Source organism: Limulus polyphemus, unplaced genomic scaffold, assembly GCF_000517525.1.
Source record: "Limulus polyphemus unplaced genomic scaffold, Limulus_polyphemus-2.1.2 Scaffold4212, whole genome shotgun sequence".
Classification (NCBI taxonomy): Eukaryota; Metazoa; Arthropoda; class Merostomata; order Xiphosura; family Limulidae; genus Limulus; species Limulus polyphemus.
In genome coordinates, this window is record NW_013669822.1 from 75,318 (window position 1) to 89,263 (window position 13,946).

The 13,946-nt window shown below is 34.3% G+C and overlaps 1 protein-coding gene across 1 annotated transcript; it reads right to left on the minus strand.

The window, feature by feature from the left end:
- Window positions 1-5,859: 5,859 nt before the first annotated feature.
- On the minus strand, window positions 5,860-7,149 carry LOC106470775 (5-hydroxytryptamine receptor 1-like). Its single transcript, XM_022399411.1, has 2 exons — window positions 6,492-7,149; window positions 5,860-6,428 (listed from the first exon to the last, which is right to left on the minus strand). The coding sequence occupies exons 1-2, from the start codon at window positions 7,147-7,149 to the stop codon at window positions 5,860-5,862; spliced, it is 1,227 nt and encodes a 408-aa protein (XP_022255119.1).
- Window positions 7,150-13,946: the final 6,797 nt, after the last annotated feature.

Below are 13,946 nucleotides of genomic sequence, written 5' to 3' on the forward strand. Positions count from 1 at the left end.
TTTATAATTGACAGTTCTGTAACATATTAACTGAACATACATTGAACTAGTTAGTGTGGCGCCGTTGTGGATGGCTCACAGAGTAACCACATTCAATACTGTTCACAGGGTGGCCACAGTGTGTCTGGTTTACAAGCTGGCCTGTGGATGATTCCTAGGGTGGCCATTGCGTGCTATAATGTAGTTAATTCATTTTGATAACACACATTGAAGGTTCGAAATGATTGTGCTTCACAACAAAACTAGCTATGTGGTAATAGTGTGTTTCACAGTGTGTTTTGCTTATGTCAACTCTGTGTAGAAGTTCCGTAAGGATTGTAGAAGGTAATGAACTTCACTGAGTCACACTACACTATAGCCAAAATTATACATGATAGTTAGTGTGTTCATGGTTAAAGTGTGTACAGCTATGTAGATGATAGATATACATTTGGAACACCGAGTGTTATGGATGTCTGAAGCAAGTGCATTGGCAGAACTTTCTTATGGTCACTCATGACTTGGATACAAGAATCATATTCACTTGATAGTTACTTCTCTTGGAAGCTTAGAACTGTCAGTTTTCTTCAGTTGATGACCAGTGTGGTTTTGGCCAATTTATCATTTATACCAGCTATTTTTCTCTATGTGTACATTATTCAGATATTTGATGATGAAAGTCAGGGTGCACTAAATAGACCTCTCCACATAGGCTCATCCGTCCTAACCTAAAGATGTCGAGCTGTTAGTTCCTCATCAGCGAATGCACCATGTCAATCAGTTTGTGCTAGTTGAAATTCTTCACGAGTATGGAAAATGTTCTAGATTGCACCTCAGTTGCCTCTGTTATTGGTTTAATTGAGAAACTCTGGAATGCTAGTCTGAAGTCTGACGAGTTTAGTCTCTCCATCTCTAACTGTGGTACTATATCAACATTCATCTCCTCTTACCTCCTTGGGAGACAGACCTAGTTCCCTATTCTTAATATCTAAGTAAAATAGAAGAAGAACGTAACAAAAAGGCTACTAATGCAAACTGAATGAACCATAGAAGTGAAAAGACATTAGCGTAATTCATCAGAGGACGTAGTCATGACACTAAAATAAGATCAAGTCACTCTGGGACAGAATGGAATTTCATTGAATTAAGCACTTGCTGGCAAAGTACTATAAAAATATCATATGTTGAAAATAATATTTAAAATTAAGATTAGATGAAGCGGGAATTGGTGACATTGATAATAAGCACTGAATAATAAAAATTACATCTAGCAACTTTCTCGCACAATCTCCCAGATCTGATGCTGGAAACAAACTCTCCTTAACAAAGAAACTACCTCTCCCAGTACTGACGAGAGCTCCAAAAGTGCAGCCAAATAAACACACAATATGATTTAATAAATGTTCAAGGTTGCATATCTGTGATGTATGACAAAATTTCTTTACCAGTAGCAACAATCTGTGGTAGCGGCATTGGTTCTTGAAAACGGAAACGGAAGTTACTCGAAACATTGAGATGAATCAGTTGCCGTTACAACAGGCTCTTGCTACACGTAAAGAAACTTCGTTAGGCATTACAGGATATTAATGTTCTTACATTGTAATATCTATTAACATAGTTTCATTACAGGAGGCTCAATTTCTAAGAAACGCACACGCCCTACACAAGGAAGCAGAAGCGGTCAACGCGCATGATCAAAAACCAACGTCAACTCTAATATGGTCCCAACCAGATGTGTAGTTGCCGGTTTTATTTATTCCTTCTAGTGGAATTAAATTATCACTAATATCTTACGTATAGCAGTAACATATTATAGAGGCGTTAGGCTATGATATTTCGATACTACAAGTAAAATTAACATGTTGGGATTTTTACGTACTTACTATAGGCTACTAACTGCGGCAACGAAAGTTGAGGTTTGAATTGGAAATAAATATTTACATACATCAATCAATCTCCAGAAAGAGAAAGAAAAGTAGAGTTTTTTTTTTTAACTACCAGAACATGCAATAAAACAATGACAGCATTATTTACACAATCGTAAACCTGCTAATATGTAAATATGAGATATGGATGTAAATTATTTGTACAACTTAAATTATATATATATATATATAAATTCTATATATACATATAGTTATAAATTATACGAAATTTATTTTTTTTACTTCCCATGCAAACACACAAACACGTACCACAGAGATAAAAATTCCTATGAGCCATGAAGATAAAAAGTAGATTGAATTATTTGGAGAATAAGAAATTGATATATTATAAAGGCAATTTTCCTCTACATTTTCGGCATTTTTAGGAGCTTCACTGGTTTCAAACTAATTTAACAGAGCAATGTTGATATATATTTCACTTTTATTTTTTTTTGTTTTTGCTTTGTTCTGATCAAAATAATTAGTGTTATTTTGTAATCTTATCGTAGCAATTCTGTAAGGTATTACTATTAATTTCAAGTTATATGACGATCATTAGTTAAATATATTTTATTACATTTTTAGTAAATTTCTAATAGGCGTCTCTGTGCTGTATTAGTTGAGGCACAAGAGATAAGTAGTTTTCTGTGCAAGCGACTTCGTTTGTTGTTTCACTTTCCTTCGACGTGCTTGTGCAATGAACCGTATTACAGTAATTGTTAACCATATGCAATTGGTTTCCATTTGTGAATCTACCCACGAACACGCTTGTTAGACTTAGAGAACTAATAACAAAACAATTACAATCATCCATCGACGTAAGTTTAATAAAAATAACACACACACAAGCCTGTTAGACTTGGAGGACTAATTAAAAACAATTACAACCATCCATCAACATAAGTTTAATAAAACCACACACGCTCAGGAATAATCAATCAGATGGCTTGTTCACATAGTTAAGAAAAACATTGTTGTTTAGAACACTAGGTCAAAAGTGAACTAGCTACATAGAAAAGAATCAAAATATTTAAAAAACTAATTTGAATATCCATAACGACAATTCTATATGTCAGACTAGTTAGAATTTTCTTATTGTCATAAATCAATATGCAAGAAAATTTAAATCCATAAAGATTGGAATGTATCGAATCATCATTTGGGCACAGTCGCTATTAATATTTTAGTTGTAATCTTAATATTGTTCAAAAGGGATGACTGAAACTGAAGAAAAGTATTAACAATTGTTAATACGTTATTGAATAAATGTATGACATTTTATACCGGTGTTGAAATTCTGACGTAAGCTAAACCTGATAAAAAAAGAATTAAACATTTTTGTTGTGTGTAATTGAGCACAAATTGAGCGGTATGTCTGCGGACTTACAACGCTAGAATCAGGGTTTCGATACCCGTAGTGGGCAGAGCACAGATAGCCTATTGTGTAGCTTTGTGCTTAATTACAAACAAACTTACATCTTTATTTAGCTCTCTTATTTTACAATATGATAGAAACTCAAATAAATAAGTAATATAAATAATTTTAAATGAAATATCTCAAAGCACCCAGTGGCTCATCGGTAAGTCCGAAAGCTTATAACACCAAAAACCGGGTTTCGATACCCGTAGTGAGCACAGCAGAGATAAGCCACGATGTAGTTATACGTTTAACAACAACATAACTCTAAAAGCTATAAACACAAATTAGGAGTGATAAAGAACAAGACTAGTTGATAATACAAACGAATTACGAAACCAACAACAATGAAGAATAATCGTTTTCTTTTGTCTTGTTATTATCAATTTTATATACTCATTTTACATGTGATTTTACAAGACTAGAAAAAAAGGTAACAAATCTAAGTTATTAGAATTAGCAAGAAACATATTTTACTAACATTTACTGATTTTTCTCATAGACCTTTAATTTATGGTCGAAATTTTGAAATTATATACTTTACTTAACATCTCATTTTATCTATGTTCAATACTGCAAGTTCTTAAATTTCAACAGGATCGTGTATTTTGGTATGAGTACAATTGGTGGATTCCTAGCATCAAATTACTGAACCGGACGTAGCTTAGTGATTAGGTACCGAGTGGCATATCGAAATATAGAAAGTTCGAGCCGTTATATGATGATTAATACTCTCCACACATTCACCTGTGGGGGCGCTACAAATATAAGAATTAATAACCCTATTCGGTCATTAGGAGCCGCGTAGGCGGCAAGTGCTGCTTACTGGTTTCTCTACTTCTGGTCAGCATTCCTAAATTAAGGTTGGCTAAATCTGAAAGTTAAGGGTCTCTCACTTAGCCGTTTAGCCGATTTGACGTGTAATTTGCATTTTGTATTGAAAATATCAAATATCTCGCTATAGTGATTGTGACTGCGACCACTCGAAAACATCGCTACTGCGCATAGTAACACTGGACCTACTGAAAGTTTAGGGATAAAATAGTATTTGTGATTTGTTTTTATATATCAATAGACTATAGGTTATTTAAGTAGAAGCATAAATATTTAAAACTAAACATCAAGTAATATGGTTCCCCAAAGTTTATTTCTTAATTCCTTGATTAATTCGTTTAAATATTCCAAGATCTAGAAGCTGCTCAGTATGCATTAGAGTGTACTGAATTTTTATAATGTTTCTTTTATTTTTAAATTTTTGAATTAATTTTAATATAATTGATAGACAGTAAATAGTTATTTTAAGCTTGCTCGGCACTTATAAAAATACCTGTTTCATGGATTATAAAAGTAATTTATAATATCAAATAATAGCATTTACTTTAAAGGTGCTTTTTTGTTTCTAGTTTTAAAGAACTGCATTGTAGAAGTGGTACAAACATTCGCTTTGTGACATAAGCATAAAGAATAAAAATTAATCAAATGCACAACATTTGCTGAAAATTGTTGCACTTTATGATATTAGCTACTTAACATTTTTCAAAGCATAAAAACAAGTTATGTTGTAATACGTTAAGCCAATTCCCCAGGTGTGTCAGCGATAAGTTCACTCAACTTATAATGCTAAAATATGGGATTAGACTTTCATCGGTGTACAGAGGGTAGGTAGCACATTGTGTAGCTTTGCGCTAAGACATCAACAACAGATGTAAGCTTGAAATAGGAAAAAATATCCATACCACTATTTTCAATAGTCATGGACAAAGACAACCTAACGATCACTACCACGAACACGCTGTAATATAATAACTTGGCACATAAGCACATGTATTTAAGAGTTGTAAAATGGATCAGTCTTACGCTCTAGAGTTGGATTTGTTTGCTCATTAATGTAAATGTTAGATGTCCTTTTTCGAGCTCGAGCCCAGTAACTCACTGTAAGAGATTAAGTATAGTCTATTATCATTAACTTCTGATGTAAGCAAACTATTTAGATACATCAGAATTAAAATATTATTACAGTAATTACTATGCCGATCTATCTAAAAGTATGCAATGCCGTGAAACACAAGCTCATATTGAATAAACAGAGTTGTTTAATTGTGGCGGAATGCTACAAGTTCTTCAAACACCTATAGAATGATAGGTTTCTTTTTTGTGAGTGTAAAACACTTAAATACACTAGTTCGAAAAACTTATATTGATCATAATGCGTTGATGCATCAGTTGAGTATTCACGGTATATTGTCGACCATAAACCCTATAACATCTTATGATGTTCGGCTAGCTTAGGTCATTTTACTACTATATTCGTACAACATCTTAACCAATACTGTTAATGAAGCTAACGTTAAAGAAAAGATAGAACATAAAACTGCTAGAAGAAAGATCTTCTATATTTTATCAGAGAACACGATAAAGAGTGAAACTATTACTACCGTATTTTCACTTTACATTACTAACCCAGGGCAATGAAGTTGATAATTATAATCAATATCTTAGTACATTAATTTAGAAAAATTGTACTAAAACTGAGTTTGCTCACACAAATGATTCGTGAGAGTTATGGATAACGGTATCTTTGTTCAGTACATTGACATTGTTTTTTTCCTGGGAAAGCCTTTTCATTTCCTGGTTTTGGCGAGAGCGGACAATACAGTCTGTGGCGTAGTAGATTAACGCTCTTTCTCGCCGCATGGTGTTGTTCACAGTAGCACATCGGAGGCATAAGATCTCCTTAAATGTTCTTCGGAAATCCTGGTGAAATGTGACGTAGATGATAGGATTCATCATGGAATTGGTATAACCAAGCCACAAAACTAAGCTTCGAACTTGATGTGAGACGTTAAACATATCTTCATCAATAGCTCGGAGAAGAGCCAACACAAAGAAAGGTAACCAACAAACAGTGAAAGCGGACATGATAATGCCCAATGTAACAGAAGCTTTTCTCTCTTTCCAGACTGAAGATTTACTTTTCGTTTGGTTTTTTTCATGGTTTTCTCCGTCACCAGGGCTTTTAAAAGTATGGTCAGAAATGCTGTCAGAAGCAGAAGGCGCATGCATTTCTTGCGCTGTGATTGAATCGGAAATAGAATTGTTGTGTGCAACTCTGTGTACAGAACAAACACTTTGAATAAGTCGCTCTGACTGACAATTTTTATTACAGTAACCGTTCTCATTTCTCCACAATTTACGTTGTGCGTAAACAAGAGACTTGTGTTCGGCCTCAACCACACGTTTGGCTGCAATGTATATTTTGAGGTACACGAATATCATTATTATAAGTGGAATGTAGAAAGCGCCAAGAGTAGCGTACAGTTGATAACCAAAGTTCTGACTTACCTCGCATGTGGGATTGGCCAAAGTTCCGTGTTCGTTACCCAAAACTAATAAAGGTGGTACACTTATGAGGCACGACAATACCCAGACAAAAATGATACAGATCCAGATCCTACGAGAAGTTCTTCGGACCCCATAAGTGAGGGGCTTAGTGATAGCCAGGTAACGATCCACACTGATCATACACAGATTCAAAATGGATGCCGTGCAACTGGTGACGTCAAAAGCCACCCACATGTCACAAGTACTAGGTCCAAGGTTCCAGTTTCCGACTAATTCGTAATGAAGAGCAATGGGCATCACCAGGAGAGATACACACAGATCTGAGACTGCCAACGAAACCAGAAGAAAATTGGATGGTTGTCGTAGTTTTTTAACCAGATAAACTGATATACACACCAAAGAATTTCCAATAGCTGTGGCAGCAATCATACTAGTGAGGAGAACTAAGAGAATAACAGATGAAGGATCAGAGTATTGAGCTGACATGGTGGGATCTTGTGTAAAGAGCTAAAATGTTACTCTCTAAAGTCCATTTCAATTCAGCACGAGTCGCTGTTGAGTTTGGTAAAGGAGACATTGGCGATTGATTTGAAACACATCCCAGATTTCGTGAAATAGTACACCATTCTTTATGTTCTTTGGAGACTTGATGGAAACTGGAAAAATAAATGAATGAATAAATAAATAGAGCCGATAACTTTTCCAATATGTTTAACATTTAAGAAATACGAGCTATGATATTTTATTTTTAGTGAAAACTTAAGGGATGATCAGGATCCTTTCAGAAGCATTTTTATGCATTAACCAAGTAGATGTTATTATCTAGTCTTATAAAAAACTATAAGTTTTATATTTATAATTTCTTTAAAAATATAAAAAGCATATATATATATATATATATATATGTGTGTGTGTGTGAGTGTGTAACTTAGTTTATCATACTTAATATTACTGATTTAAGAATAATTAGTTAGCATTGACAAAAGCATGTATAAATTAAACAGGTTTATTATATGATATATACGTAGCAGTATATACACTCAAAATAAAATATATAAAACAATCGTTGATTCTGAAAATACTACGATACTTTTAAATATACGTTTTTGGTAATTCTTTACGTTAACTATTTTTGGTTTAACATGCAATAAGAAATTGAAAGTATGATTGCTTCTAAAACATTATACTCAAGCTCACATAAATATGAATTCAATCTCCCGAATTCACGAAAATACCAAATTCAGCAAATAATGAAAACTAAAGATAGAGATGAAATACAATTTTATGTCTACGAGTTCTGAATCGAGTGAACAAATATAATTCATTCAAAAACAGGTTTCATAATTAATCTTATCAATTATTTATAGTGGAAAATTTTTCTCTATTTAGGACACATCTAAAAAAAAAAACAGCATAATATTAGATGTTCATGGAATTCAAAGGTGGGACGAACATTGGATGGCATATAATGATGAGATACTTGTTTGTTTTGCAGTCGGTTAACGTTCAAACCATCTAGCAAATTACCATACTAAGCAGAGTGTGATATTCAGCTCAATATCAGTAACTTCCACAGAATACCAATAAAGGAAGTGTAAAAAGTAAACATCCGACACCAATGAATACATATCTGTAGACCACATTTATTATGGAACATGACTATTCAATGTCTTACTATAGTATAAGAAGTTAAAATTATATTTTACCTATATCTAAGTACATATTAAAGTATCCAGAAATAAATGATATTCTCTGTATATTGTATAGCGTTCAAATGAAGCTACCTAACATATGATCATTGAAAGAATACATAGAGTAACTCCGTTCCAGTAAGTTTCTCAGAAGTAGAAAATATTAGAGAAAAGTGCTATAAGACGTCCCTTTTCGGTAAAATGGTTATTTGTGTACATCAACAGTTATGAAGTGCTGCCATCAGAGGGAATTATATGTAACTATTGTTTACGCGGACCGGAGATGCGCGACTTCAATGTTTTGTTCTTGAACAACTTTAACCTAAGATAAGCACTTTGATTTTTTTATGGTTACAAGGTATATATATATTTAATTTTATTTGTTGTTAAGCACAAAACTACACAATGAGGTATTTGTGTTGTGCCCACCACGAGTATCGAAACCCGGATTTTAATGGTGTAAGCCCTCCAACTTATCGCTGAGCGACTGAAGGAAGATATTTCAGGACAATTAACTTTGTTATTCTCAAACAACGAGGAATTATAGACAGCCGGATATACCATAAAGAATCACAGTTCACACTTACAGACTTTTTATAACATGGAATTGCTTTATGATGAGTGACACAGGGTAATACGCCCCCCCCCCCCATATTACGTCTTACACCATACCAATGACGAATATTTCTGCCAAAGGCTTCAGCTACAATAAATGTTATTGCCCCACGCTATATTATGCACGTTCTTTTATGTCATTGTCTTACATACTTCGCAACTTACGCATGACGCACTGCCTACCCGATTCCTACACTGAGTGTTTAAATGATGATTTAAGTGACTTACATATGGTAGCTAAATGCATCAGTAAATTTAAATTGTTATGATTTAAATAGGGGCCATTTTACCCTGTCTTTGGCGTCCGTTTTATCAAAGATGTGGAGTTAACGAAGAGTTTATGCTCTTAGATACAACCTACACCAGTAGAACCTAATAATGTAAAATTCAGTGAATTAGAAGAAATATCTACAGAACGGATTAACGTTTTGAAAAATGGAGGAGCCTACTGAAACGAGACAGTTCGTACCTGTAAAGTTCTTAATGATTCTTCTTACCTCCAATAGCATGTACAAACAATAATCATGTTATCTGACAAAACGTGAATATTTCATCTTAAATAATTTTGTGAAAATACTAATATTTATGGTGAAATCGCATTGATGTGATGAATAAGTAATGTGTGAAATATATAACTGTGCGGCAGCCAGCAAAATTTGTGAACACAAACAACATTGAATTATTTTCAAGGTCATGAAATTAATGTATATATTTTTTATGATTAGCAACATATTTCTTTGGAATCGTTTTTATAAATTAAGTGTGGCTATAAATAGAAAGTTTGTATTCTGTAGCCGCGAAATGCTGCTTAACACGCTATGTATTTTCAGTTGTATGTGGAGAAGGGGGTGGGCGTCTTAACTATGAAAATGACATTCGGATTCGAATAAGGTTCAGCCGATAAAGTTGACTAGTGGCTCTCCTTCTGATTACCAGTTCGAAACCATGTATGGCTACGCCTGAACTTTAGAGGTCTCTAGCCTGGCCGTTTATTGCATGCGTTGATGAAGTTACGCTCATGTTGGAAATGCCAATAGTAATCTGTTGATTAAAAGCTGAAATGTTACAAAAAAGAAATATTCATAACCTCCTTGTTGGAAAACACGTGTTTGCAATAATCTCGTTGGGAAACTACTAGTACAGGAATATTTGTCATTTGAGGAACGGATAGAGTTTTCATTCCTATAGCTATGTTTAACTGGGGTGATGATGCGCATGAAAACAAATAATGAAATATTATTGCTTGTCCTGAGGACACTGTTTTGTTGTTTTCAACAATATAAAAGCCTCGAACTCAACTGTTAAAATTACTCTTTCAATATTGAATTTTCTTACACTACTCTGTAGTAGGAAATAGCCGGACTGTTAACAGAAACGTGGTCTCGATTCCTGTCTTGTCTTCCTTCGTAATTCTATGTCCCAAACTTTAATTTAAGCACAATACATTACAACTTAGTTCCTTCTTTTGCAAGCGAGAATTAGGAGCTAAATTACATGATTAAAATAGAATATCAAAATGTGTACACATTGTTATACAACAAAGTCATTGTGTATTACCTTAAGAAGGTGCTTATAACTTATATTAGTTATTTTTTGTAAAATAAAAAGTGGGTATTAATTAATTTTGACAAATCATATTTTAATCTGAAAGAGTAGAAGACGTTCGTTAATTAAATCATATTTTATTGATTCTCACAAGGAGGATATCGCAAAAAAATGTTTTTTTTAACTAGTGAATCTACATCACTATTCAGGTATAGGTGCTAAAAGCCCCCACCCCCAGTAATTCAGCGGCATGTCTGCGGACTTGCAACGCTAAAAACTGGACTTCGATATCTGTGGTTGGCAGAGCACAGATAGCCCATTGTGTAGCTTTGTTCTTAACATAAAACTAAACAAACAAACAAATTTTAATTAAATATTAGAAGAACGTTTCACTAGGTTTACTTGGCATCATCAGGGGGCTAACAAGAACTGGGCTAACAGAATTTAATTTAGAAAAAATAAACGTTATGAATAAAATAAGCAAAAGTTTTACTATGTACAAATGATAAAAACTTGTTTGAATTTATGCATTAGTTTTTTTTTTTAAGCACAGTCTTAAAAAGACAATCTTAGTACCCAACCATAACGTCTCATAACACTAGCTGATGTTTTCATTACTTCGTAATAGAAGAGACTACTTTCATCAAAGTTACTTGTGTCAGTGCGGGTCACTTGCAGAAATCTCACTTTAATCGAATCTTATCACCCATGTACAGAGAAAACCTTAACACCCCGTATGAGATCAAAACATCTGCAGTTAACGCACGCATGTACAGAGAAAACCTTAATACCCTGTATGAGATCAAAACATCTGCAGTTAACGCACGCGTGTACAAAGAAAACCTTAATACCCTGTGTGAGATCAAAACATCTGCTGTTAACTTAATTTTCATAACGAAACCTTTTTTTTATGCTTCCCATCCGTTCCAAGGTGGGACAGTGGTAAGTCTACGGAATTGCAACGCTAAAATCCAGGGTTAGATTTCCTGCTCAATGTAGATTTGCTATAAAATAAACAACGCTTCCTATCCCGGAAGCTCTATTTCTTCTTTGATGATCTAGATTGATAGACAGAATAGAATCTTTGCCGAAATGTTTGCATATTTTGTAACAAGTAATATCGTTATTATTAAGATGGAATACAAATACACCTAGTACTGTCAAATGCATGTTATATTAAACATCTACATATGTAGTTTGTATAATGAAATAGGTTCAATGGACATCATGAATGATTCGTTAGAACAGCAAATAATTTTATCAGACACCTGTAGAAAGATGTGTAATTCATCATTTCACCTATGACAACAAAACCTTACCAAAACATATATAATAACAAAATATAACATAAAATTATTACAAACAGCGTCTGTAACCTTATATCAGTTAATATTAAACGTTCAGTACTTCGTTGATCCTCATCGTACTTTAATAACCTCTGCAAGGCTATGCGGCATGCTGTCGATGATGTTATTGATGTAATAATCCGTGATTTCATCCCAACTTGTCACTAGAAGGTGTTTTCAACTCAGTTACAGTAGCTGGTTTGGGGGTTGTGGTTAGAAATTTTCTGGTTCAGCTTTGCCCAACAGTTCTTAATGGGATTACAATCTGGAGAATTTGCTGGCCACTGTAATATTATAAAGTCCTCCTGGCCGAGATAATCCTGTACAATAAGTGCACAGTAGACATTGTCATCCTGGAACAAAAACTGTTGTCAAATCTTGCCCAAGCATATGGCAGAAATATTGGCTCCATGTGATGCCCTTAGGAAGTGCTATTGACGTTTTCCTGAAGTAAATGGAGAGCCATTTTTCCACCATGATGAATAGCCGCCCAAACATATATTGCACCATTTCCAAGTAACAAGTGACGGCGAGGAATTCTGGTTACTATCGGTTTGGAGATAGCCCTTCCTGCAAAATAACTTTGTTTGATCAGTCTTCTATTCATTGTTCTTCTGGATACTCTGAAGTGAATGTATTAATTAATGCCATTTCTGTCGTAAAGTGTTCCAATACTTCTTTCAACCTGGAACAAAGTGCCCTGTAGCTCGATGACATTTTAGGATTCTGGATACAATACACTAGTGGTACCCTACTGTTCTGGGAATGTAAGTTTGCTTCATACCATTTCTGGACAGTCGAACAATTTGACGCCCTATAACTTCTGGCAAGTAACGAGGCATAACTTTACATCAAGTACAGAGAAACTGTCTGAAAAAAAAAAAACATTGATCTGTTTCGAAAAAGATTATACAAAAAGCACACCCTTTTACACAAATCAGGTGTGTATATGTGTTTTGACGAACAAATGCTGAAAACAATTTATACAGACCAGAATAACAACTCGCACATGTTTGTCTGTTACCACTCGGGCCTTTACTCAATAACTATTCCACGCATGTAGACAATAACATCAATATAGAGCAGTATGCAAACAATTTGTCAAATACTGTATTTATAACGTATTTTAGATACGACATTATATGCTCTTCAATGTAGCTATTTGCCCATCTAAGCTGACCAAACTGGATTTTGAAAGTGTATGTTGAAAACACACCTGTTTTAAGCATTCATTTAACAAGATAAACATATATATACATATAAATATAACCATAGAAATATTTGTTAATGTTTGTGTGTTAAGAATTTCGCGCAAAGCTACACGAGGGCTATCTACGCTAGCCGTCCCTAATTTAGCAGTGTAAGACTAGAGGGAAGGCAGCTAGTCATCACCACCCACCGCCAACTCTTGGGCTACTTTTTTACCAACGAATAGTGGGATTGATCGTCACATTATAACGCCCACACGACTGAAAGGGCGAGCATGTTTGGTGGGATGGGAATTCGAACCCGCAGATTGCGAGACGAGTGCCTTAACCACCTGGCCATGCTGGGCCCCACATAGAAATATAAATTAAGAGATCGAGTAAATTCATAACACCGACTATGGCAGAGCAATTATCTATGTTGCAAGGGTCGTAAATTCTCCGATACCTTCATCATCATAAACTGTTCTTCCTGGCCTCACCCTGTAATTTGTGCTCTGTTATTATTAGTTTGTCGCATGGGTCTAACGCACCTTGTTTTTAGATTGCTAGATAATATTTTCATTTTCTCGAGCCTCACCCTTTAAACATACATACTGAATGCACATAGCTCATGATTAAGGTATTTTTCTAAGAAATGCAGTTGTTCCGTATTGGAGACACTAAATTTGATTTCATTTGGGAAAAGTTAATAATTATAGCTTTAGAAGTATACTTATGATATAAAAAAAACAAAAATGGTCATATGTGTCATAAGACTTAAAGCTCGAAACAACGAAACTTAGCACTTATATGAAGACAAATTATCCAAAACAATATGCATGCGATAGTGAACATTAGGTTTATGGAATGGCTTGTTTGTTTGTTTGTTATGGATTTCG